General features: G+C 37.6%; 1 protein-coding gene across 5 annotated transcripts in view; it reads right to left on the reverse strand.

The window, feature by feature from the left end:
• Positions 1–2,253: 2,253 nt before the first annotated feature.
• The window catches only part of LOC148878577 (RNI-like superfamily protein), a 113,648-nt gene continuing 93,267 nt past the window's right edge, over positions 2,254–22,634 (reverse strand). For 2 of the 5 annotated variants that reach the window (XM_088956874.1, XM_088956867.1), the window contains exons 11-17: positions 16,889–17,009; positions 16,712–16,812; positions 16,413–16,526; positions 16,158–16,325; positions 15,864–16,010; positions 15,638–15,783; positions 3,650–4,104 (exon numbers count right to left, since the gene is read on the reverse strand). In XM_088956874.1, coding sequence (XP_088813000.1) covers positions 3,953–4,104; positions 15,638–15,783; positions 15,864–16,010; positions 16,158–16,325; positions 16,413–16,526; positions 16,712–16,812; positions 16,889–17,009 — 949 coding nt within the window. In that variant the 3' untranslated portion in view covers positions 3,650–3,952. Of the gene's footprint in view, positions 2,582–3,649; positions 4,105–15,637; positions 15,784–15,863; positions 16,043–16,157; positions 16,326–16,412; positions 16,527–16,711; positions 16,813–16,888; positions 17,010–22,634 lie in introns of those variants that run through there. The other 3 variants (XR_016102954.1, XR_016102968.1, XR_016102977.1) reach the window with 3 other exon arrangements.

A 22,634-nucleotide genomic window follows, 5' to 3' on the forward strand; every position in this document is an offset into this window, starting at 1 on the left:
GTATAAAATAACTGGCTAATTATGGTTGGATTCATTTTGAGATTACCCAATTCATTACAATTATGGAGAAAATCTTCGTACAAAATGGTGCATGCTCTACTAGACCATAAAATGACAGCCTCACCACCTACACAAAATGGCTCCAATTGCTTAACTAATAGACCATGAAAACCAATTCGAGCATCTAGCGAAATCTAATAGTCTAGATATTATACTTTACTTTTAGAGAAAACTTACTTTTGTTGGTCATACAAGGAACTAAACATTTAGGATTGTTTTTAAAGATAATTATACTATTAATTGAGGCCTACAACATGAATTATGAATAGTTCAAATCAGTATGATCTTTCAGCAAGTCACTGCAGAGTTGCTGATTAGGTGGCTGAAATGATCATAGTTGTTTTACATCATCTAGAATTAAGATTCCTTGTACTTGGCTCTACTACCATATTCATCCCCTATTTAGAAGTGTTTATTTTAAGTGATTATTGGGAAAACGCTTAAAAAAATTTCAAAAGCACCCAAAAAAGCACTGGTGGGCGTTTGCTAAAAAAGCCCCACTAAATGCTTTTCCAAAAATTAAAATTCCAATGCAATATCATTGGGCCTGTCTTAGATCAAGCTCAATTTTAGGGCTACTTGAGTTTGTGCGCAGTATAATGCTGGTATGTATATAACACTTAGGTTTTACAAAGAATGTTTCTTGAGAATCTTGTAACAAGCAGTGTGAAATCAGTTAGATTACCTTCAAAAAGAAACCTTTCACATTGAAATCAAAGGTAGAGCAGAAGAGTTGTCCACAAAAATAGAGCATATTGAAGGATCAATTTTCTATGTCAAACATTAAAATGCGTGAAGTAAATTAGTTCTTGTATATGAATTAAGTCAGGGTTAAAAGTAGGAGAGTAAGTTGGACCGTCCCAAGTTGTTGAACCCCGAACCCAGCTTTTTTGGGTTGGTCTGAGCTCAGAGGTTAAGGTTGGCTCGAATTCTTCACTTCATTTTGCCTTTTTCTTATTCTTCTTTTTTTTTTCCAAAAAAGTAAAAATCTCAGACTGAGATTAGTAGACTGTGATTCATTGGTTTTAGCATTATTACATGTACAAGGACAACATTATGGTGCCATATTTAAAATATAGTAGATAATTTTTGCCTTATACTTAAAATTATCAATACATGTACATATTTATAATATTAATACATACAAAGAATGTTGGGCTTGAGTTGGATAAGGCCTCAACCTCACCCAATACAAAATAAATTAAGACTGCATTTGGCATTTCTTATTTCAAAGATTTATCTCATTTTTGCAGTGAAAATGCTCATATCTTTTTAATCCGAACCCAATTTTTTTAGGTTGAAGTCGGACTAACCTGGCCCAAGTTGCACCCCTAGTTAAAGTTTCAATTGTGCATGGCTTATTACTTTGTCTTTTGATAAGTTGTTGAGAAGGTTGTGAGCCCTTTAATGGCTGAAAGTGAGGTTGGGTTAATTATTTTATGTATTAAAAGACAAAACAACAAGTCATTTCATTTCAGTCACTTCAGTCATCAGTACGGAAAATTCAAGTAAAAAGAGCATATTGAAGATCAATTTTCTATGTCAAATGTGTTTGAGAGCCCTGATTTTGGTAATGACCGTATGAGCAATGCTACGTCCAATTTATGGGAAAAATAAGAGTACAAGACTTCTTTTTTACAGGAAATCTGGTTTACTCCCACTAATTTTATGAGTATTTTGTCCTTGAATGTATGTTGTGCATACATGAACACATATTTCGTCCTCACAAAATCTGTCCTTTCACCGAACTCACAGCCTTTGCAGTTGCATTGGGAACATCTCTATAATGATTTTATTCATAGGGAGATGTTCTCAATGCATGGCTACAATGGGCTGTGATGACGGTGTAAGTTCAGATTTTATGAGAATAAAATCCAAATTCGTACATGTTGGTCTGTTGGTAGAATCTTTTCCGTAGTGTTTGGCTTGAAACAAGGTTCAAAATATAGATTTGTCCGATGGCATATTGGGCAATATGATAGTTTTTTTTTTTTTTCACAGGGGCCAATTTAAGATCTGTCCATCCTCTGACCTGGTCAAAACCCCAAAACATCTCTTGTAGAGGCGTATCAGAAGGCTCCCGATATGATACATATCAGCCAATACTGTCTGATATGTATCAAAATTTTGAACCTTGGTTTGAAAGAATACTAGGTTTCCCTACCTTTCCCTCTCCCTACCTTTTGTTTCAAACCAAACACAGCCATAAATGACTGAATCTAAATGACGGGGAATCTTCCACATTACAATATATCGAGGCTTAAAATGACCTAACAAATACCTCATATCCTTCCTAGGGGAAGAAAAAGAAAAATCAAACTGATCTCGGGACAGTCTGCCCCAAGAATCCGCAAGGAAAATAAGATGAAAATTAAAATTTGGAAATGGATGAAGCTTCAAAAATGGAACAACATGAATGAACCGGATTGGTAAGGAAGTCCACGAGCTGATTGGCTTCTCTATAGAGTGGCTATAGGTGGCCTCCAATCTTTCCTCTTTTGCTAAGCTCCAGCATTCCTTCCTGCACCCAAGCATGGTTCATGTAAATCAGGACGGTTCATGTAAAATCATACCTGCGGAAAGACATGAAAAATGTGGGACCCAGACGATCTTGGGTTGTAATGTCTGTTTCGGAGGGGCTTCACACTAGGGTGCAAATGGATCGGATGATGATTTGATCCTATATTTTCTGATTCGGATATCTCCATTTAGATCATCCCTATCCAATTCAAGAAGATTCAATCTGATATATATGCTATTTATATATATTTATAAATACATCATTTATTTTTTTTATAAAAGCATATATATATATATATATGTAATGAAAATAGTTGAAAAGATACTTGTATTTTTTGTTTTTCTTTATTTAAATTGTTATATTTTATTTTTCTATTAATAATTTATTGTTTTTTATAAATCAAATCGGATTGAATCAGATCCGAAAATCCGACTTCCTCATCAGATTCAAATTCAAATCCATGGATCTTATCAGATAGGATCTGCAATTAATAGTGTTGGATTTGAATTCAACCCAGATGATCTTGGGTTGTAATGCCTGTTTTGAAGGGGCTTTCTCACAACAGCTTCTGGCTTGGCAAGGTGGATCCAACACAAAGCCTAGAAGCAAGCATACCTGCATATTGGCCTGTATCGAAGCTCATTTTCCCTTTTTTTTTCTTTGAAACTGGTTCAGAGGGGTTGGTCTAAGGTGAGTCTACCCCTGAACCAAGTCACACCCCGAGTTAAGCCAACGATACAATATGATACGATACACCCAATACGGGGTGCATCGTATCGAAATTTTGAACTTTGCTAGAAGCTATGCTTGGTGAAAAACTGGAAAGCCCAAATATTCAAAGCAGCTCAATCAAAGCTGAGGCCCTCTCAAACGGTCTCCAGAATTCTCTCTAGGGGATGAAGTTTCTTCAGCACCGGTATGGCGGTATCTTCCAATATTTTCCTGCGAAGTCCTGGGCTAACCAACCAATACATTCTTGTTTTTGTAATTTTGATTTTTTTTCGTTATTCCTTCTCGAATTTGTAGGTAGATTATTTGCATTGATTGTTAAGAATGTCAGAGTAAGTGTAGTGCACAAGGAGAGGGCCCATAGCCCAACATGGTCCACTTAAAAAAATTATGTTAAACAACTAAAATTAATGGAATATAAGCAATTAAAGAAGCAATCATATAAATACATAATCAAAACTTACAACTTTCCAGCTTCTTAGGAACTGGTATCTTCAATCCCTAACAAAGTCTTGGAAGTTGGAACTATGGCTGTAGCCTGTAGGTAGACTACTAACTGCATACTTGATCCAAAGCTTTGTTTGGAAAAGATTCTCCAATTTATGGACGTCTTTTGCAAATACATATTTGACAGAACTACTCTTATGGATCATCATCATAAGGTGCAGTTGAGGCAGAGAATGATGGGAGAAGTACAATAGGTCTTCCATGAACTTGAAACTCAGCAAGCATGGAACTGGTATGCGGTTGACAACACCGAGTATTTCCTGTTAGGTCAAGCAGCTCAATTTTACCTGAACAAACAGTCCACATGATGAAGTGAATATCTCAACGTACAATTTGATTAACCAAGCAGAAAGAATGAAGCCGATTAAAATAGTTGCCAGTCTAGACTGGAAGCATTATTATTGAGAGACGAGAGAAATGTAATTGCATGAATTGATTTGGAGGATGTTTCCAGTAAAAAAGCACATTTACTAGAATGGATATCATCCTTGAAAAATGGAAATAAATAACAATGAGGTGAAACCCCTAATCATTCAGTTTGCAATTTCCAGTCTTTGGAAGAAATTTTGTTTATTCTTTTATTGAATAAAATATAATAAATCTATCTTATAGTTTTGTGTTAGTTTACAGAAATGTTTGAGTTAAATGTGAAAAAGTTGTATGTGTTAGCAATAATATATATTATTTACTTGCACTTCTTTTTTTTTTGTACACAATTTCACAAAGTTATTATAACCAAATGTTACTTCAACTTTTACTTGGAGTCTAAGCCTTAAGAGATTGAGATAGAAGTCCTAAAAGAGAGACTTTATATGGAAGCTTATCTTCAGCCTTCATGGTGGAATTAGAATAAATAAATAAATAGAATTTATAGTGATTTGTGGGGACGTGCTACCCCCCATCTTGTGTAGCCCCTTACTTTTATTATAATAAATAAATAAATAAATAAATAGAATTTTATTGTTATTTTGAAGTTCAAATTTCAAATACCATGTAAGCTACTTGCTATCTTGCTCTCAAAGTGAATAGACCTGTGAATTGGACTAATAAAATAAGTTTTCAAGTTGCTACATCTACAAGTGATCAAGGTAACCATGCTTTTGATTTTAATACTACTTTAGTTATTAATAAAATACACACACCTCAGATATTCCTCCCACCCCAGTTTTCATGCATAATTGTAATCCTCAAAAATTTCTTAAAAGAGGAGTACAAAAGATCCTTCACAAAAGTCATCAAGGCATAGAGTTTGCTGTGCAAAAAGATCCTTTTGCACATGAACATGCCAAACCATCAGTTATGGAATTGAGTCTTGGGGTCCATGTGAACTCAACTAGAGTTGAAGTGGAAAGCTCTCTTGCTTCATTAAAGTAATTGGCTAGCTGCCTCTTAGCACATACCTCCCCTTGTTGGAAGGGCTAGGATCCATCATATGGATGGCCGAACCATACTAGATGGCTGGGTGAAATTTCAAAAATTTCCTAATCCTTCTGGGAATCGAATTTCCTATGTTTTGAAAAATTGCATTTTTCTAGGTCTTTCTTACATTGAACCGGACCAGATTTGAAACCAAACTAAGAGGGAGATGTGTCCTGATACGAATACCACAAACGCAGATCCCAAGGTGGAAGTTCATGCCCAAATTAGTCTAAAACCAGCTTCCATTGAAGATGGTGCAGTGTATAGGTGAAGCTGATTCAGCAACACAGTTTTCAGCAAAACTGCAACCCAATTGCTTGGATCAAAATAGGGAAGGTGAGTCTGAAATTCCTCTAAATTTTTCTTGAAAAAATAAGAAAACTGATTTCTATCAGTCATTGATAGCTGATGTTGAACTGGAAGAAACTGGGAGACAAAAGGGTGCAAAGAGAACCAGAAACTACAAAAATATGAAGCTATTTTGGACTGGCCTGCCCCCTCCTCTTTTATAATCTCTTATGGAACTATCTCCTAACCTAATTAGGAGATAATCCAAATCTAAATCAGATCTGGACTCTAATTAGAGATATACCTTATTTTCTTATAAGATTAGGTGCTCCATACTCAGATCCAAACCTAGATTCGCCCCATGTCACATGACAACTACAACTTACTTAATCATATTAATTATGAGCCTTAGGCCCATCAGCTATAAGGCTCACGATTCCAGAGTGTTGCTTGGCCCACTTAGGCTTGATTTGCATGGCATGGGACCCCACAATGGCCTCACATAAGTCCACATAGGCTCGGCCCAGCCTCTATGAAAAGACTTGGCCGAATTCATTGCTAAACATTGCCTGATAGAGAAAGACCTCTCCCTTGGGTGCAAGGTGCAGTGTCACACTTTATTTGAATGGATCCCGAGAATTAAAAGCTTTTTGCAAGCATTTTCATAAAACATTAATATATACATATAATGAATATATTTTGCAAAATCAGATTTCAAAACAGTGTTGAAATTCAACCGACAATTCAGGTTTCCATTAGAGAGTGTAAACCCTATCATTCACTTTGTCCAACAAAGGGGCCGATCTTATCACTATGATCACCCACTTAGGTGAATTCTTAGACTGCCCCAATATACCTAGGTTTTGACCCTTGATGGATTTCACTGATTGGCATATCAAAGACAACCCAATCCAACACCTAGTATAGTACCATAATCAAGTTTAGGGGTTATGTGTAGCTTTCTAGTTTTGCCCATCAATTTCTAAGGTCTAGGGCATAACTAGAAAATGGTCTAGGTTCATTGTTTAATCCAAGCACACATTGCATGTGCTTTGGGTCTAACCCTAGCATATGAGACAAGTTGCCCCAACTTCTTTGGCAGCACATTAGTGTCAGTTTTGACAGGATAAACTCCCCAAGTCTATCCAACAGTTGAGAACATTCTAAACTAACACAAGTCTCATATGCGTCCAATTTAAGGGGTAGTAATTAGACAGAAACATACCAATATCAACATGAAATATATCAATATTTTTATTCATTTACAATAAATGTATTTGTACATCAATTTGATTGGAGCTAAAGGTATACGCCGTCTAACACACCCCTCCCCTTTTGGGGGGGGGTGAATTCTAATCAATAGAGCTCCTTATAGGATCCATCTGAATCCCAAATCTTAGGCCTAGGATTTTGCAATATTGGATTTAGAAATCAGGTAGAGGTACATGGAGAAAATAATAGGCCTAAAAATCCCAAAGAAGCAAAGAAGCTATATTTATTAATCTGAACTGATTGATTATTTAAACAAATATATGAACAACAAAAAGATATAAGCATATGAACTTGCTGCACAGAATGAAGAACTCAAGTGTAATTTCATAAAAGGAAATCTACATTGTATGAAGATAAAAAAAGACCCAGCTGGTTGGCCAATCAAGTAGTCAATTTCAAGTACTATCTTCAATACTTTGCAGCCCTACCGATTTATAATTTAAATTCTACTTGCAATAATTAGGGGTGGTGGAAACTTTGTGCAAAATAATGCTAAAGATTAGGACAATACGTAGTTTACCCTCCCATGATCCTAGATAGCTGGGACCAATGTTGCATAATGGCCTTATTAATCTACTTGCAATAGTTGCTCAATACAGATAGGACTGCAAACGGATCGAATCAGATTCAGCAAGAGGTATATCTGATTTGATTCAATAACTTTTTTAGTGATTCGAATCTGTTTATAATCCGATGGGTTTTATAAAAGTTGATCCGAATTTGATCCATTAATCATAATAGATATCCGATTTGAATCTGATTGTTAACCTATTGAGAAATTTCAGCCATGAACACCTATAATGGTGTACTGGATACAGGAAGAGAAAGAGACAGATTGACAGGGGGTGAGTAGAAGATTTACAGTTTCAAAAACAAATTACTTGCAGCCCCAAGTGGAGGACCAGTGGTGGCGCCTGATTATTGACTGGTGGTAGCTGGAACTTTGGAGTTTGGAACTGGAAGCTGGTTGCAACGACCCTCCAAGCAAATCCACAGTACTCTGGAACTCAAGGCAGACAGGTGGTTGGAGTCAGAGACATCTAGTTTGGTTGGCGAGCAGTGTTTGGTTCTAGCATAGGGAAGCATGAAGCACCAATACAGACTGCTGGTTTCCTGTGTTTCTGGGTTTGAATGGCGGAGAGAGAGAGAGCCAGAGAAAGAGGGAGATGCGTGCAGACTCAACTGTTGGTGTGTTGCTGGCCACGCTGCCGGTGATTGGAAGAGCAGAGCCATAGAGGTTCGAGTTTGACAACCATTCGAAAATGAGGAATGACAGCTAGAGCTGTAAATTGGGTCATGCTGCCCACAGGCCAGCACGACATGGGCCGTGGCGGGCCCAGCCCGTCACTGTAGCATGCAGGCTGTGCTGGGTTTGGGTTTTAAGGCCCATGGGCTGGAATGGCGCAACACAACAAAGTGGGCCATGCTGGTACAGTCCTGCGGCCCGACCCAATATATATAATCAATGTTCAAAGTATCAGAAACGCCAAGTGTATCGGAAAGGCAATTTTAAGAGACATATCGAGATACGCCTTGGATACGCGTGCGTATCGGAGAAAAACTAAGATACACATAGATACAATTGGAAACACTATAAATACTTTACTAGATCATAAAAATACTTAAAAAAACACTAAATATAAGACCTCAATGAGGTGTATATATACTGAATTAAAATATTTTTATGGTTTTATGAAGAAATATATTGTAGCTAATTATAACTTCATTAATTCTTAAGTTTTAATGTTTTATGGGATGGAAAAAACCCAACTCTCCTATCCAACCATAAAACATGCATTGGCATAGCTTCTATGTGAAAATATAATTAACAATTATTTATTATTTAAATAATTATTATTTATTATTCCAAAAATTATAAAAAATAAATAAACATTATATAATATATTTAAAAATAGTTATTAAAGAAGAAATATCAATTGCTTTGTGGATATGATAGATCATCCATAGAATTATAATATACTCAATCATTGTGATCAAATGGTAAAATATAGTTAATTATTAATTATTTTTTAATTCTAAAATATAAAAATAAAAAAAAAATTAAAGAAGAAATTTCAATTGCTCTATGGATATGATAGATAAATCCATAGATCTAAAACATATTTAGTCTTTATAGGCAGAGAAAAAATTTCAAAATTTTTGTTAATTTATATTTTCCCTAAAATATCTTCATTAAATTTCCATAAATCTACTGATAACACAAAAAAGTTATGGTTTTGAATGTAAGAAATGTAAATCAACATAAATTTAAACATCCAAGAAAAAAAAGAAATCACAAGATATTATAAAAAATTGAAAAAATTTACCTATTTTTGCCATATTTTTTAAAAATTTGAAAAATCTTTTATAAAAATTAACGATTCACACTTGTTTCTTGCAAATTTTTGCAAATCTAGCACTCTAGGAATGAAGTTTGAAGTTTTAGAGTCATTTGGGGGTGAAAGAAGGCTTATTTTGGGGAAAAGAAGCTTGCTTTCCCCCTTTAATTTTTTTTTTAGTTTTTGGCTGTATCTTTTTCGTCGATACGCTACCTATACGCCCTGATACACCCCTGATATGCCCCGATACACCTCCGATACGCCCCCGATACGGGTCTAATACGCATGAAAAAAGATGGAACATCCGATTTCCATGTGTACCCCGTATCTATTTTTCAAAGATACGACACGATATGCCCTGTATCGGGCATATCACATCGAAATTTTAAACCTTGAATATAATATATTAATATAGTTAAAGTAATCAAGAAGAAGAAAGGGTTTTGTCGAGAATCTCAGGTGTGTTACTATTCACATCTTGAAGAATGCTTTACTTAACATATTGAAGAAAATTACAAATGGGCCCTTGAATAGGCACCCAAATACAAAAAAAATGAAAGGACATAAATGCCCTTACACTCTCAACACTCCCCCTCAAGCTGAGCACAGATATTTGTCATGCCTAGCTTGTTCAAATTGTTGTCAAGCTTTGATTTGGAGACACCTTTAGCAAGACAATAGGCCAATTGATCTTCAGACCTCACAAAAGGTAAACAAATCTCTCCATTGACAACTCTTTCTCTAATGAAATGTCGACCAACCATTATATGCTTTGTACGATCACGTTGAACAGGATTGTGGGCTACGTTTATGGCTGCTTGATTGTCACAATATAATATCATTGGAGTATCAATATGCACTTTCATTTCTGTCAACAAGTTCTTCAGCCATAACAATTTGGAAACTCCATGAGCCATAGCTCTGTACTCTGCCATTGCACTAGATTAAGCCACAATTGATTGTTTCTTACTTCTCCAAGATACAACATTACCACCCACCAAGGTACAGTAGCTAGAAGTAGACTGCCTATCATCAATAGAACCTGTCCAATCAACATCAGAATAAGCCTCTACCTTGAGATGCCCATGATTAGAATACAACATCCCTTTTCCTGGACATCCTTTTAAATAGACAAGTATTCTATTCACTGCTTTCATATGAGATGATTTAGGCTTGTGCATATATTGGCTAGCTACACTCACAACATATGATATATCTGGTCTAGTCAAACACAAGTAGAGAAGGCGGCCGACAAGTCTTTGATACACAACTTTGTCAGGAAGGACATCTCCATCATCAACTCCCAACTTATGATTGGGATCAATTGGAGTTTTAGCTGGTTTACAATCTAGTTTCTGTACCTCTTGAAGCAAATCAAGGACATATTTCCTCTGAGAAATATAAATGCCCCTCTTTGACCTTGCGACTTCAATCCCTAGGAAATACCGAAGATTTCCAAGATCTTTAATTTCAAATTCAGTAGCAAGAAAAGACTTTAGTTCAGAAATTAGAGAGATATCATCCCCTGTGATAACAATGTCATCAATATAGTCACTTTTCCATTTGCTCTCTTGATAAATAAGGTATGGTCAACTTGAGATTAAGAAAAGCTAATTTTTAAGATAGCTTTTATGAGTCTGTCAAATTAAGCTCTAGGGGACTTGTTTAAGGCCATAAAGGGATTTCTTCAAATGACAAACCTTTCCTTCACTCTGAAGGATGTTCACTCTAGGAGGAAGTTCCATGTAAACTTCTTCTTGAAGGTCACCATTAAGGAAGGCATTCTTTACATCCATTTGATACAAGGGCCAAGAATAATGGGCAGAAAGAGACATGATAGTTCAAGTTGAATTCATCTTGGCTACTGGAGTAAAGGTTTCCTGATAATCAATGCCATAAGATTGAGTGTACCCTTTTGCCACAAGCCGAGCTTTATACCTTTCAATTGAGCCATCAGCTTTATGCTTCACTGTGTAAACCCACTTACATCCAACATGAACTTTGCCCACTAGAAGAGAAACAATTTCCCATGTCTGATTTTTCTCAAGTGATTCCATTTCCTAGTTTATAGCATCCTTCCAATGAGGGAACTGCACTACCTCAGTAACACTGTGAGGGATAAAAATAGAAGCAATGGAAGAGATATAGGCACAATAAGAGGGAGATAAGGTATCATAAGAGACAATTTGAGATAGGTTATTTAGCACACGCCCTTTTTGCTTTACAAACTGCAATAGGAAGGTTAAGGTCAAAAACCACACTAGGAGGCTCAGTAACAGGTTCACCGCAAGTATTAGAAACAAGAAGAGGTTTAGAATCTAGATTACCTGAGTCCGGGAAGTCAGATTGTAATGGACATTCAATGTCTAGAGTCATCCTCTTTTTCCGTCTAACAAACCACTGGTGCCAAGACCAAGGAACAGGAGGCAGAGGAGGAGGCATAGGAGGAATATTACTACCACCACAAGGAGGAAGAGGAGAAGGAGAAGGATCGACAATACCAGTTACAACTGGAGTAGGAATCGACATACAAAAAGGAGTTTGACTTTCACTAGCATTCTTTCCCTGAAGAGAAGGAAGAGAAGAGGAAAAGAAGGGAGTGGACTCAAAGAATGTGATATCTTTGGACACACCTTTTTCCAGAGCAAGGGTTATAACAATGATACCCTTTTTGGACTGAAGAATATCACAAGAAGACACACTTAATAGACTTTGGATCAAATTTCAACCTAGGACTCATGTCATGGACGAAACAGACACACCCAAAGACCTTAGAAGGAAGATGGAAGGCATCCTAGTCAGGAAAAAGAAGCTGATGAGGAGACTGGAGACGAAGGGTCTACGAAGGAAGTCTGTTAATAAGATATACAACTACTTGTGCAGCATCTCCCCAAAATTGAGTTGGGACATGCATCTAGAATAACAATCCCCTAGCAACTTTTTAACCACATGTCTGCTTTTCCTCTCTGATACCCCATTTTGTTGGGGGGTATGAGGACATGAACTTTGGTGAATTGCTCCTTTTTCTTCAAGGAAAGCTTGTAAGTGCTTCTCAAAGTATTTCTTGGCATTGTCAGATTTAATAATCTTAATCTTCTTTTCAAATTGTGTCTCCACCATATTAAAAAAGCCTTTTATAATTGGAGGAACTTCATCTCGACTCTTCATCAAATGCAGCCAGGTATACTGCGAGTAGTCATCAACAAAGAGAAACTTCATCATGACAGGACTCAGATTGACATATTAACCCAAACTTTGGAGACTGATCAAGAAGATAAACCCCATCGGCTTCATGTCTATTGCCAATCGTCTTCCCCGTACTCAGATTCTGGAAGACACAATAAGATGGAAAGAAGGTTATAGAACAACTATGAGACTTTGTAAGTGAGCTAATAGATAAGAGATTTCTATGCAGTTGCGGGACATGGAGAACTGATTTCAGAGAAAGGTTGTTGGTAAGTTTAACTTCACCCAAACCCGAGATTAGGGTCTGAGATCCATCAACAATAGTAATCTTACCTTTCCCTGAAAAAAGTTTATACGTGGTAAAGTAGGAAGGCATACCAGTCATATGATCATTAGCTCCTATGTCAATTATCCAAGAGCCAGAGGATGAAGCATGACACACAAGTGCAGTACCTGATTTTGCAAAGGCACTAGAAGGTGTACGTGAACTAGTAGATGTAGGCAACCCACTCTTTTCAAGATGGAGCAAGATGCCTCTCAATTTTTCCATCACATTAGAGGTGTCATGAGTAGATGTCTGAGCAGAAGAAATTCCCTCAAGCATGCGAGTTTGAGAATCATGACTAGCTGTAGAAACATGAACATTTACCTTCTTTCCGGTTTTAAACTTCTCAAGCTTTAGGTGGGGATTTAGTTTCCAACACCTATCCTTGCTGTGCTTTGGCTTCTTGCAATATTCACAAACTACCTCTTCAAGTTTACCAGAACTCTGTTAGGGTTTTGTAGACATGAGTTGTGTGCTCACTGACAGGAACTTGCATCATGGAACCTCCTACTCTCTTCATTTTGCACCAAAGAATATGCTGTGGAGAGTGATAAAATATCAGCACTAAGGATGTGTTGCCTGGTGAAATCATAATTGGCATTCAGTCCAACAAGAAAATCAAAAACTTGGTTTTTCTCAATGCACTTCCTGTATTGTTTAGCATCAATAGGATCCTTCCACTCCAAAGCTTCTAAATGATCCATTTCTTCCCAAACTGATTGTAAGGAAGAGAAATACATGGCCACCAATTTCTCCCCCTGCAGCATATTACACACTTAATCTTTGCAACTGATAGATTCTAGCCATGTTCTTCACTTGAGAATAAGTTGAAGTTAACCTACCCCAAATGTCCTTAGCTGTTGGAAGGAACATATAGTTGCGGGCAATGTGAGGCTGCACAGAGCATACAAGCCATGACATAACCAACAAATTATCTTGCTCCCATTTGGAATAATTTGGATCTTCAGGCTTCGGTTTAGCTTCCTTACTAGTAATAAACCCGAGCTTACCTCTTCCTCCGATTGTAAGCTTAGCTGATTGAGACCATTCAAGAAAATTTGTTCCATCAAGTTTTATAGTAGTATTTTTTGCCTTCCAGCACTGTCATTACTTCCCAGGAGGACATAGGTAGGTACGTACACATCCTTGTGTGAGTCCATTGATCACCATCCCTCTAAAAACACTTTTCTCATCAACACCACAATCTTCCAACATTAGCTGAACACCCAAACACCTTTCCTTGAAGGTTAAACACGGGCTACAACAATAAAACAAAAGAAAAGAAGGTGCTGGCGGCCAAATAGGGGAAGAAAAAATTCTCAAAAAAGTTTAAGGGCTCCAAAAAATCTGAGACTACTTCCTATAATCTCATAAATTTGCCACAATTCAAACACAAGTGGATTTAATAGCAACTAGTCCACCATGCGAGCATGCAAGTCCTAAACTCCAAATCTTTATTTTTCGTCAAATTTCATATGAAAAATCCAAGAAAAATGTAAAAGAACTTCAAACATCCATGAAATGTATATCGGAATTCCTCTAAAAATGAGGTGCATCAATGGGTGTCAAAACCGCAAACGGACATCGCCGACTGTATGGGCCGCTGATGTCAACCGGCGGTGTGCTGACATCAACAGGTTCGTCTGTGAGTCACAAGCAACGGTTGATCCTCTCCTTGATCTTCCGATGCTCTGATACCAAGTTAAAGTAATCAAGAAGAAGAAGAAGAAAGGGTTTTATCAAGAATCTCGGGTGTTACTATTCACACCCTGAAGAATGCTTTACTTAACATATTGAAGAAAATTACAAATAGGCTCTTGAATAGACGCCCAAATACAGAGAACATGAAAGGACATAAATGCCCTTACACTCTCAACAAATACATATAATTTTTTATTTTCAATTTTATTATACTATTTTATTCCATTGTATTATAATTTTTAATTTCACTTTATTATTTCATATGTAAACAATTGTACACATAAAATTTCATATAAAATAAAGTTTTAAGATTTTTTTTTTCAATTTTGTTAATTTGTTTTAATTTTTTCATTTTTTTTAAATATCTATCATGCCCTGGCCTAGCCTGGCCCAAGGCTTGGCCCGCGGCCTAGCTCTGGCCTACTTGGGCTCGAGCCAAGGGCCGTGCTGGGCCTAACCCAAGCATGGCACGTCACAACACACCAAAGCACGGGTGACCCACAAAGTTGTGTCATGCCAGTCTGATTTACACCTCTAGCTGCAGCTGAACAACGTTATAGAGGATGTGCTAAAGAGGAAGATTGGAAGAGCTGATTTAGTCTCGTTCATGTTTAGGTTTGGGATTTAGGGTTTAATGGCTTATAATCCAAAATACCATTATAGGCATAATAAAAATACAAAATAACAAACACATAAAAACTACATAAAATATAAACAAAAGGGTATAATTGTCATATAAAATTATTTTAAAATATACAAAAAAAAATTATATATATATAGATAGATATATGTATATGTATATATTAGGGGATCGGATCAGGTCATGGCGGATCGAATTGGTCTATATTCGAATTCGATCTGTTAAGTTAATAGATTGGCTTTTCCGATTCGATCTGATTTGTTAGGATCAGGAGGGATATCTGAATCTGCCTCTTAACGGATCAGTTTTGGATTTGAACCCGATATGATCCGACTTATTTGCAGCCCTAAATGCAGAACAAAGAAGAATATGAAACCAACCATCAAACTTGACCTCTGGAAAGCTGATGGAGATTTACGGATTTCTGTATATTTGTTCTCAGAAAATGGGCACCATAGGGCAAAGTGATGAATCTAGGTATTATAGGTTCAGTTGCTGAGCTCATGTTGGGATAGGGTTTTCGGGAGTTGTATGCCTTCAACCTCTAGAAATGATTACAGTTTCAGATTCTTTTGATTTATCCAAGATAACAAATTGCAATAGAAGATGTGTAGTGTAATAGAATTTCACCAGGTATTTTAGATCCATACCTCTGGAAGCTCTCAATGCAGATCCTATAAGTGCTAATGACTCAGCAGGCATAAAATTATATCCAGCATTGACTGCAACAAGTTCTGGAGACCGCAAAATGAGCTTTGAGATGAAATTTGCAGCTTCAATTCCACCACGATTCTTGCTATTAAAGAGACAATTGCATGTTATATTTCATTATATTATGCCATCATAGTAACACCAAAATTTGGCATTTGATCCAACCTTATGTTTATGTAACCAAGTTTTATTTCTTCTGGTATTTCTTTTTGTAGTTCTAGGAAGCCAGATGGACCTAGTGCAATATCTTCAATATTGAGTTCTCTTACATGAGATGTGCCCAAAAATTTTGCCAGTTCTGCTGCTACTTGACTGCAAGATACAACTCAACAACTAAACTGAGCCTGTACCAAATGGGGTTAGTCACTTGACTTCAACATGGTAATATTAAAATGAATGCCTCAAGAAGAAATGAAAAAGAAAATGAAGCAATGGTATCTAGCGTTTAAGAAAGGTAACCTTCCCAGCTCATTATCTGAAATGGAGAGAGTTCTCAATGGCTTCAAGGTTGAGAGGCTTCTCAAAAGTTGAGTCACTCCGTTGCAGGATAGGCTGCAATTCTCTATCTTCATATCAACTAAAGAAGAACCCCTTTCAGAAGCCTCTATGAAATAGGGAATTAAATTCCTGGATCAATTAATGTACAGCTAGTTAAGCCTTCATTAAATAAATGCAAAAAATCTGTGTATCAGAGGAATGGAAATCCAACTGCACCTAATTCCATCATCCTCAATGGGATTGTCACTTATATCCAGACTCTCCAAGTTAGGCATATGAACCAATGCATGTTTAAGATCACCAGCATCATCCTTGAGTAGATTGTTTCCCCTGGTAGTAAGCATAACATTCTCCTCATCACATGCACGAATCATGCTCTAAAGAATAAAATGATACCAACTTGTACTAACTAGGCACTGTTAATTAAGGCAGAATAATTAGATGTTCTATTTTATGCAGGTTAGCACTAAAAGACAAAGGCAAAAGCAAATGTAACTATATCTATGGTCCAATACCTTATATTGAGCACATGCAGCGATTGTAAGAATTCACTTTTCACTAAAGATGAGAAACTGCTTGAGTATCTCTGGTTAAAATTAGACAACCATCCTGCAATCTGCAAAAATTGTAAGTGATTTTCTATTGGTTCAATTATAAATAAAATGGTTATCAACTGATAATGAGCCCCTCACATTGTTATCAGATAGATCAAGGCTTGTTATGCAAGACAAAGCACCAAGAAGAGTATCGAAAATTCCGGCGGCAAAACTTGGCCCCAGGTGGTTATCACAAAAGTTTATAGCACGCAAGCACCTGGCAACAAAAAAAGAAACAAGCTTGGTAAATTAGATATGAATATATGATTATATTATAGTAACTTCTCATCTATGCAACACTCAAGATTTTGTGCTGGAAAATAAATATGTATGCAACACTAGAAAATATGGTCCATTGTTAGTGAATCTGTAGGGTCAGCTCATCCATTTGTTAGAATATATGTACCTTGCTAAATGAAATGTACAATTACAATAATACCCCCAAGATGATTATAACATAATATATCTAATGCTTAACTTGTGTAGAATATATTTCCACTCACTCTAACAGCACCCTTGTTTGGAAATTGGCAAACTGATCTTTGGTTTTCAAAAAAATGGAAAGCATACTTCTTGGGAAGCAGCTTTGTCCAATAAACTATGCTACCCTGACACATCAAGGACACGGCTGGACATGGAATTTAAACTAAAGATTGAAGTATCTGACATGATATGACACCCTTGTACTGGGTTTTGTAGCTAATAAGCATCGAACAGCCTCCATATGTTTGGTGCTATCATGTAGAGCTTGAGTATGAATTGTATCCAATAGTAACTTTATTATCATATATTCATATCATAGTTTGTTCTTTGAGACCATCCTCAAATATATTCTTTCCATTACGCCACAATAACTTAGAGATACTACGAACCATGGTTTGATACTCAGCTTCAACCCTCAATCTAGTGACAACAGATTATTTCTTGCTTCTTCATGTCAAAGATCCCCACCAACTAGAGTATAATAACTACTAGTAGATAAGCTCAGCCAATATCTATATATGCTTTTAACTGAAGTTGGCTATGATTTGAAAATATAGGACCCCTATTTGTGAAGAATTTAAACATTTTGAAAATCCTTTCAGTTGCTTCTGGATGCAAGGCACGAGGAGTATGCATACATTGATTAATTATACCCATGGAATAAGCAATAATTGGCTTGGTCAAGACAAGTAGAGAAGATGAGAGACAAGTCTTTGAAACTTCCCTCCATGGTTGTACCAACAGGATTGGATATGTTTTCTTGTATGTTCAAAATGATATTGAGCATACTTTGAGTACCCCTTCCATGATTTGGCTACTTGCCAAAAAATAAAATAAAACAAAATAAAATCTCTCAATTCTTTAATGTCCAATTCTATAACTAAGAAAGATTTATATCTCTAAATTCTTGTTGGACAATTCTCAACGAGAACAATTTCATCCACATATACAATAATTGCTATGGTAAGCTCTTGATCATGCTTAATGAATAATTTATGATTTGCACAACAAATTAATCTCTTGCTCATTTGTTTAAAAGTCCTTCTCTAGTTTTTGGTTGCAAGTGAATCTCTACTATTGAGGTGGTGAATTTCTTCAAGGCCTCTTCCTTTACCTTTCCAAGAAAGAGAGGGAACAGGGAAGATTATGTGAAGGTGTATAAAGCAGCAGTCCTTTGGACCATTTGGTTCAGTGGCATTGCATGATCTAAGGAAGCCATCATTGAGTATTTCAGCACGGACGGTTCACTGGATTAAAACTTTGAGGATCTCTTTTTCTTTTTCTTCTTCATTCGATCAGCAACAAAGAAATTTCAATATATTAATATAAACAGAAATTATACATTCAAGGCTGAGAGCATAACCATGATATCCCTCCCAAAAAATTACAAATTTACAGATTTTCCCAAAACATTTGAATTCTATGTCTCATTGCTTAGCTAAATTATCAGCCCAACTATATAAGTTGATCTTGGAACCCATTGAATTTTCACTTGCATGTTTCTTGTCATCCACCCAAGTTTCTTCAATTAATTTCCATACTTCCAAAGAGCCCTTTTGTCATTCTTCTACGAACTAATTATCACCTTAGGCTTAGAGTTCCCTTGTATGACAAGTTTCTCAATGTTCAATTTATTAGATTGTTGAAGTCCTTGTAGAACCGTCAACAATTCAGTCCTTGTCATCTTCACCAACTGATCCCAAATATGTTGCTTTCACACTTCCTACAATCCTACTTCGTCCCTTATAACTCCTCCCTCCCTTAAAGGCCCCAGATTCCCCAAGATACTTCCATCAAAATTCAGCTTCCAAAACCCAATCATGGGGGTTCACATATTCTCATAGCCTTAACCTTTTTTGGTGAAGAAGTAGCCACCTCTCCTCACTTTCTTACTCTTGACAGTGTTGGCCAGCCAGAAATAAGAGGAAGAGAAGAGAAGAGAAGGAGAAGAGAAGAGAGGAGAGAAGAAAGAAGGTTTTGCAATGTAATAGTACTGGCGGCGCCAGTCTTTATTTTACTATATATAGGGCGGCGGAAATAACAAGGGAAAAGACCCTTGTGCCCCTGAGTACAATAACCGATATAACAGAAATAAAAAACGAAATAAAAAACACTTTAATTAGCCAAACAGGCCCTAACATCTGCAACTAAGTTATTTTAACATTATTCTAACACTCCCCCTCAAGTTGGAGCATAGATGTCAATCATGCCCAACTTGTCACACAAATCTTTGGGCCGCACATGATGGAGACCTTTAGTGAAGATATCTGCCAGTTGTTCTTCTGAGCTGACATATGGTGTACACACTTCTCCACTTTCAAGTTTCTCTCTGATAAAATGCTTGTCCACTTCAATGTGTTTCGTCCTGTCATGCAGAACTGGATTAGCAGCAATATTGATGGCAGCTTTATTGTCACAGTAGAGTGACATAGGATTGCTTACTGCGAAACCCAGTTCACCTAACAAATTTCTTATCCACATGATTTCCGCAACCCCATGAGCCATCGCTCTATACTCTGCTTCAGCACTGGATCTAGCCACCACACTTTGTTTTTTGCTTCTCCATGTGACAAGGTTTCCTCCTACAAAGGCACAATACCCACTGGTAGACTTTCGGTCATTGACTGCTCCTGTCCAATCTGCATCAGTATATACTTCCACTTTTAAGTGACTATTTCTAGAACAACAAACCAGCTCCAGGAAACTTCTTGAGGTATCTCAAGATCCTCTTTGCAGCCTCAAAGTGAGTTGTCGTAGGGCTGTGCATGAACTAACTAAGGACACCCACTGCATAGGCAATATTAGGCTTGGTCATAGACAAATACAAAAGTCTCCCCACGAGTCTCTGGAACATCTTTACATCTTTCGAAAAATCTCCCTGACTGTCTCCCAGATGGTGATTAGGTTCAATAGGTGAATCAAATGGTTTTACCCCCAACTTGCCTGCATCTTCTAGTAGATCTAGTACCTACTTCCGTTGGGAAATGAAGATGCCATTGTGAGAGCGGGCAACTTCAATTCCAAGAAAGTATCGTAAGGGGCCTAGATCCTTCACCTCAAATTTAGTGGCTAGGAATTTTTTTAGTCTTTGGATTTCAGTCTCCCAATCTCCTGTGATCACTATGTCATCCACATACACAATAAGAGCTGCAATTTTACCTTCACCTTTTTTCACAAACAAGGTATGATCTGACTGACATTGTTTGAATCCCATCTGTTGGACTGCTAAATGGAACTTACTAAACCAAGCCCGAGGTGATTGTTTCAACCCATATAGGGATTTTTTTAACCTGCACACCTTTTGTTCACTGCCTTCGGCACAGAACCCTGGGGGTTGGGTCATGTACACTTCCTCTTCCAAGTCACCATTCAAGAAGGCATTCTTGATGTCCAATTGGTGAAGATCCCAGTCAAGATTTGTTGCCAAGGAAAGGAGAATCCGGATAGAGTTCATCTTGGCTACTGAAGCAAAAGTCTCTGCATAGTCCACTCCATATACCTATGTAAAGCCTCTTGCTACCAGTCTAGCCTTGTACCTTTCAATAGTTCCATCAGCCTTGTGTTTCACTGTGAACACCCACTTGCACCCCACTGGTTCCTTCCCTTCAGGAAGGTCTACCAACTCCCAAGTGCCATTTTTGAGTAAAGCATCAATTTCTTCCTGCATTGCATCTGTCCATTCAGGTTTAGACAAAGCTTCTGCCACAGTCTTAGGAACGGGGACACTGTCTACAGAAGAGAGAAAGGCACGGTACGAAGGTGAAACATGCTCATAGGACACAAAATTAGAGATAGGATGATTAGTGGTACAAGATCTAACACTCTTTCTCTTAGCAATAGGAATATTAAGATCATTGGTGACAGGGGAATCAACATTTAAAGGAGCAATGGGAGCAAGTGTACCTAGCTGATGAGACGGATCTGCCTCGGGTGAATCAAATGATGTTGGTTGCATAGTGTCCGGCTCCATGGCTCTTGAACTTTCCTGGCTCTTATGGCAATGATGAAAAACCCGGAACGGAGGAGGATCGGGTAAAGGAGGTAGTTGAATTTGAGTCATCGCCTGTTTCTCCTCAACCCTACTCTCCCCCTGAGGAGAAACCGAGAAAAACGGTTGACTCTCAAAGAATGAGACATCAATGGAAACATAGTACTTGCGGGCAATGGGATCATGGCAATGATACCCCTTTTGAGATGAAGGGTAACCAAGAAAAACACAAGGAATAGCCCGAGGGTCAAGTTTACCACGAGTAGGTGACAGGTTGTGGACAAAACAACGACACCCAAAAACACGCATCGGAATGGTGGACAGCGGGGCTGTAGGGAACAAGAGCTTATGTGGGGCCTTATACTTTAGTAGCCGAGAGGGCATGCGATTGATGATATATGTCGCACACAATACTGCATCCATCCAGAACTGTTTTGGCACATTCATATGAAGCAGCAAGCCACGAGCAACTTCGAGAAGTTGACGGTTTTTCCGTTCAGCCACACCATTTTGTTGGGGTGTCCTGGCACAAGAGCTTCGTTGAAGTGACCCACTCGAAGCAAAGAACTTCGTGAGATCACTATGGAAATATTCCTTTGCATTGTCCGACTGGAAGATATGGATATCTGCTTGGAACTGAGTGAACACCATACGTTGAAAATCTTTCACAATTTGTGGCACTTCATCTCGAGATCGCATAGGGTAAACCCAAGTGTATCGAGAATAATCATCAATCAAAGTAACAAAATACTTATAGCCAGCCATAGTAGGTAGAGTAACAGGGCCCAAAACATCAGAAGCAAAGTGACCTAAACGACTATGCCATAAATAGGCCTGACTCTCACTTTACGAACTCGTGGACTCAGTCGCCACTAGACCAGCATTATTCTCCAACACGTAGAGACCATCCACCATGCTTCCTCTACCAATCGTCTTCCCCGAGGTCAAATCCTGAAACACATATGAAGATGGAAAAAAGTGACTGAGCAGTTCAAAGAGTGAGTAAGACTACTAATGGACAACAAATTAATAGGTAGTTTCAGAACGTGCAGTACATTAGGAAGAGTAAGGCCAAGTGGGAGAGGTATGGTGCCTCGGCCAGCTATGGTGGAAAAAGAACCATCAGCTAGTCTTAACTTATCTCTCCTAGAGAGAAGGTTATATGTCTGAAACAAATTTGACTTACCGGTCATGTGATTTGAGGCTTCGGAGTCAATAATCCAAGGAGAATCAGTAGTATGAGATGACACATGGAAGGCTGTGGCATTACCTGATGTAGACGCAAATGAGGTAGGAGTAGGCCCAGAATCCATCTGGCGGAGAGTCCTACCATACAATTCCAAATGTTCACGAAAGGAGTTGATAATACCT

The sequence above is a fragment of the Nelumbo lutea genome, chromosome 1 (genome assembly GCF_056320005.1).
Source record: "Nelumbo lutea isolate HS-2025 chromosome 1, American lotus-T2T, whole genome shotgun sequence".
Classification (NCBI taxonomy): domain Eukaryota; kingdom Viridiplantae; phylum Streptophyta; class Magnoliopsida; order Proteales; family Nelumbonaceae; genus Nelumbo; species Nelumbo lutea.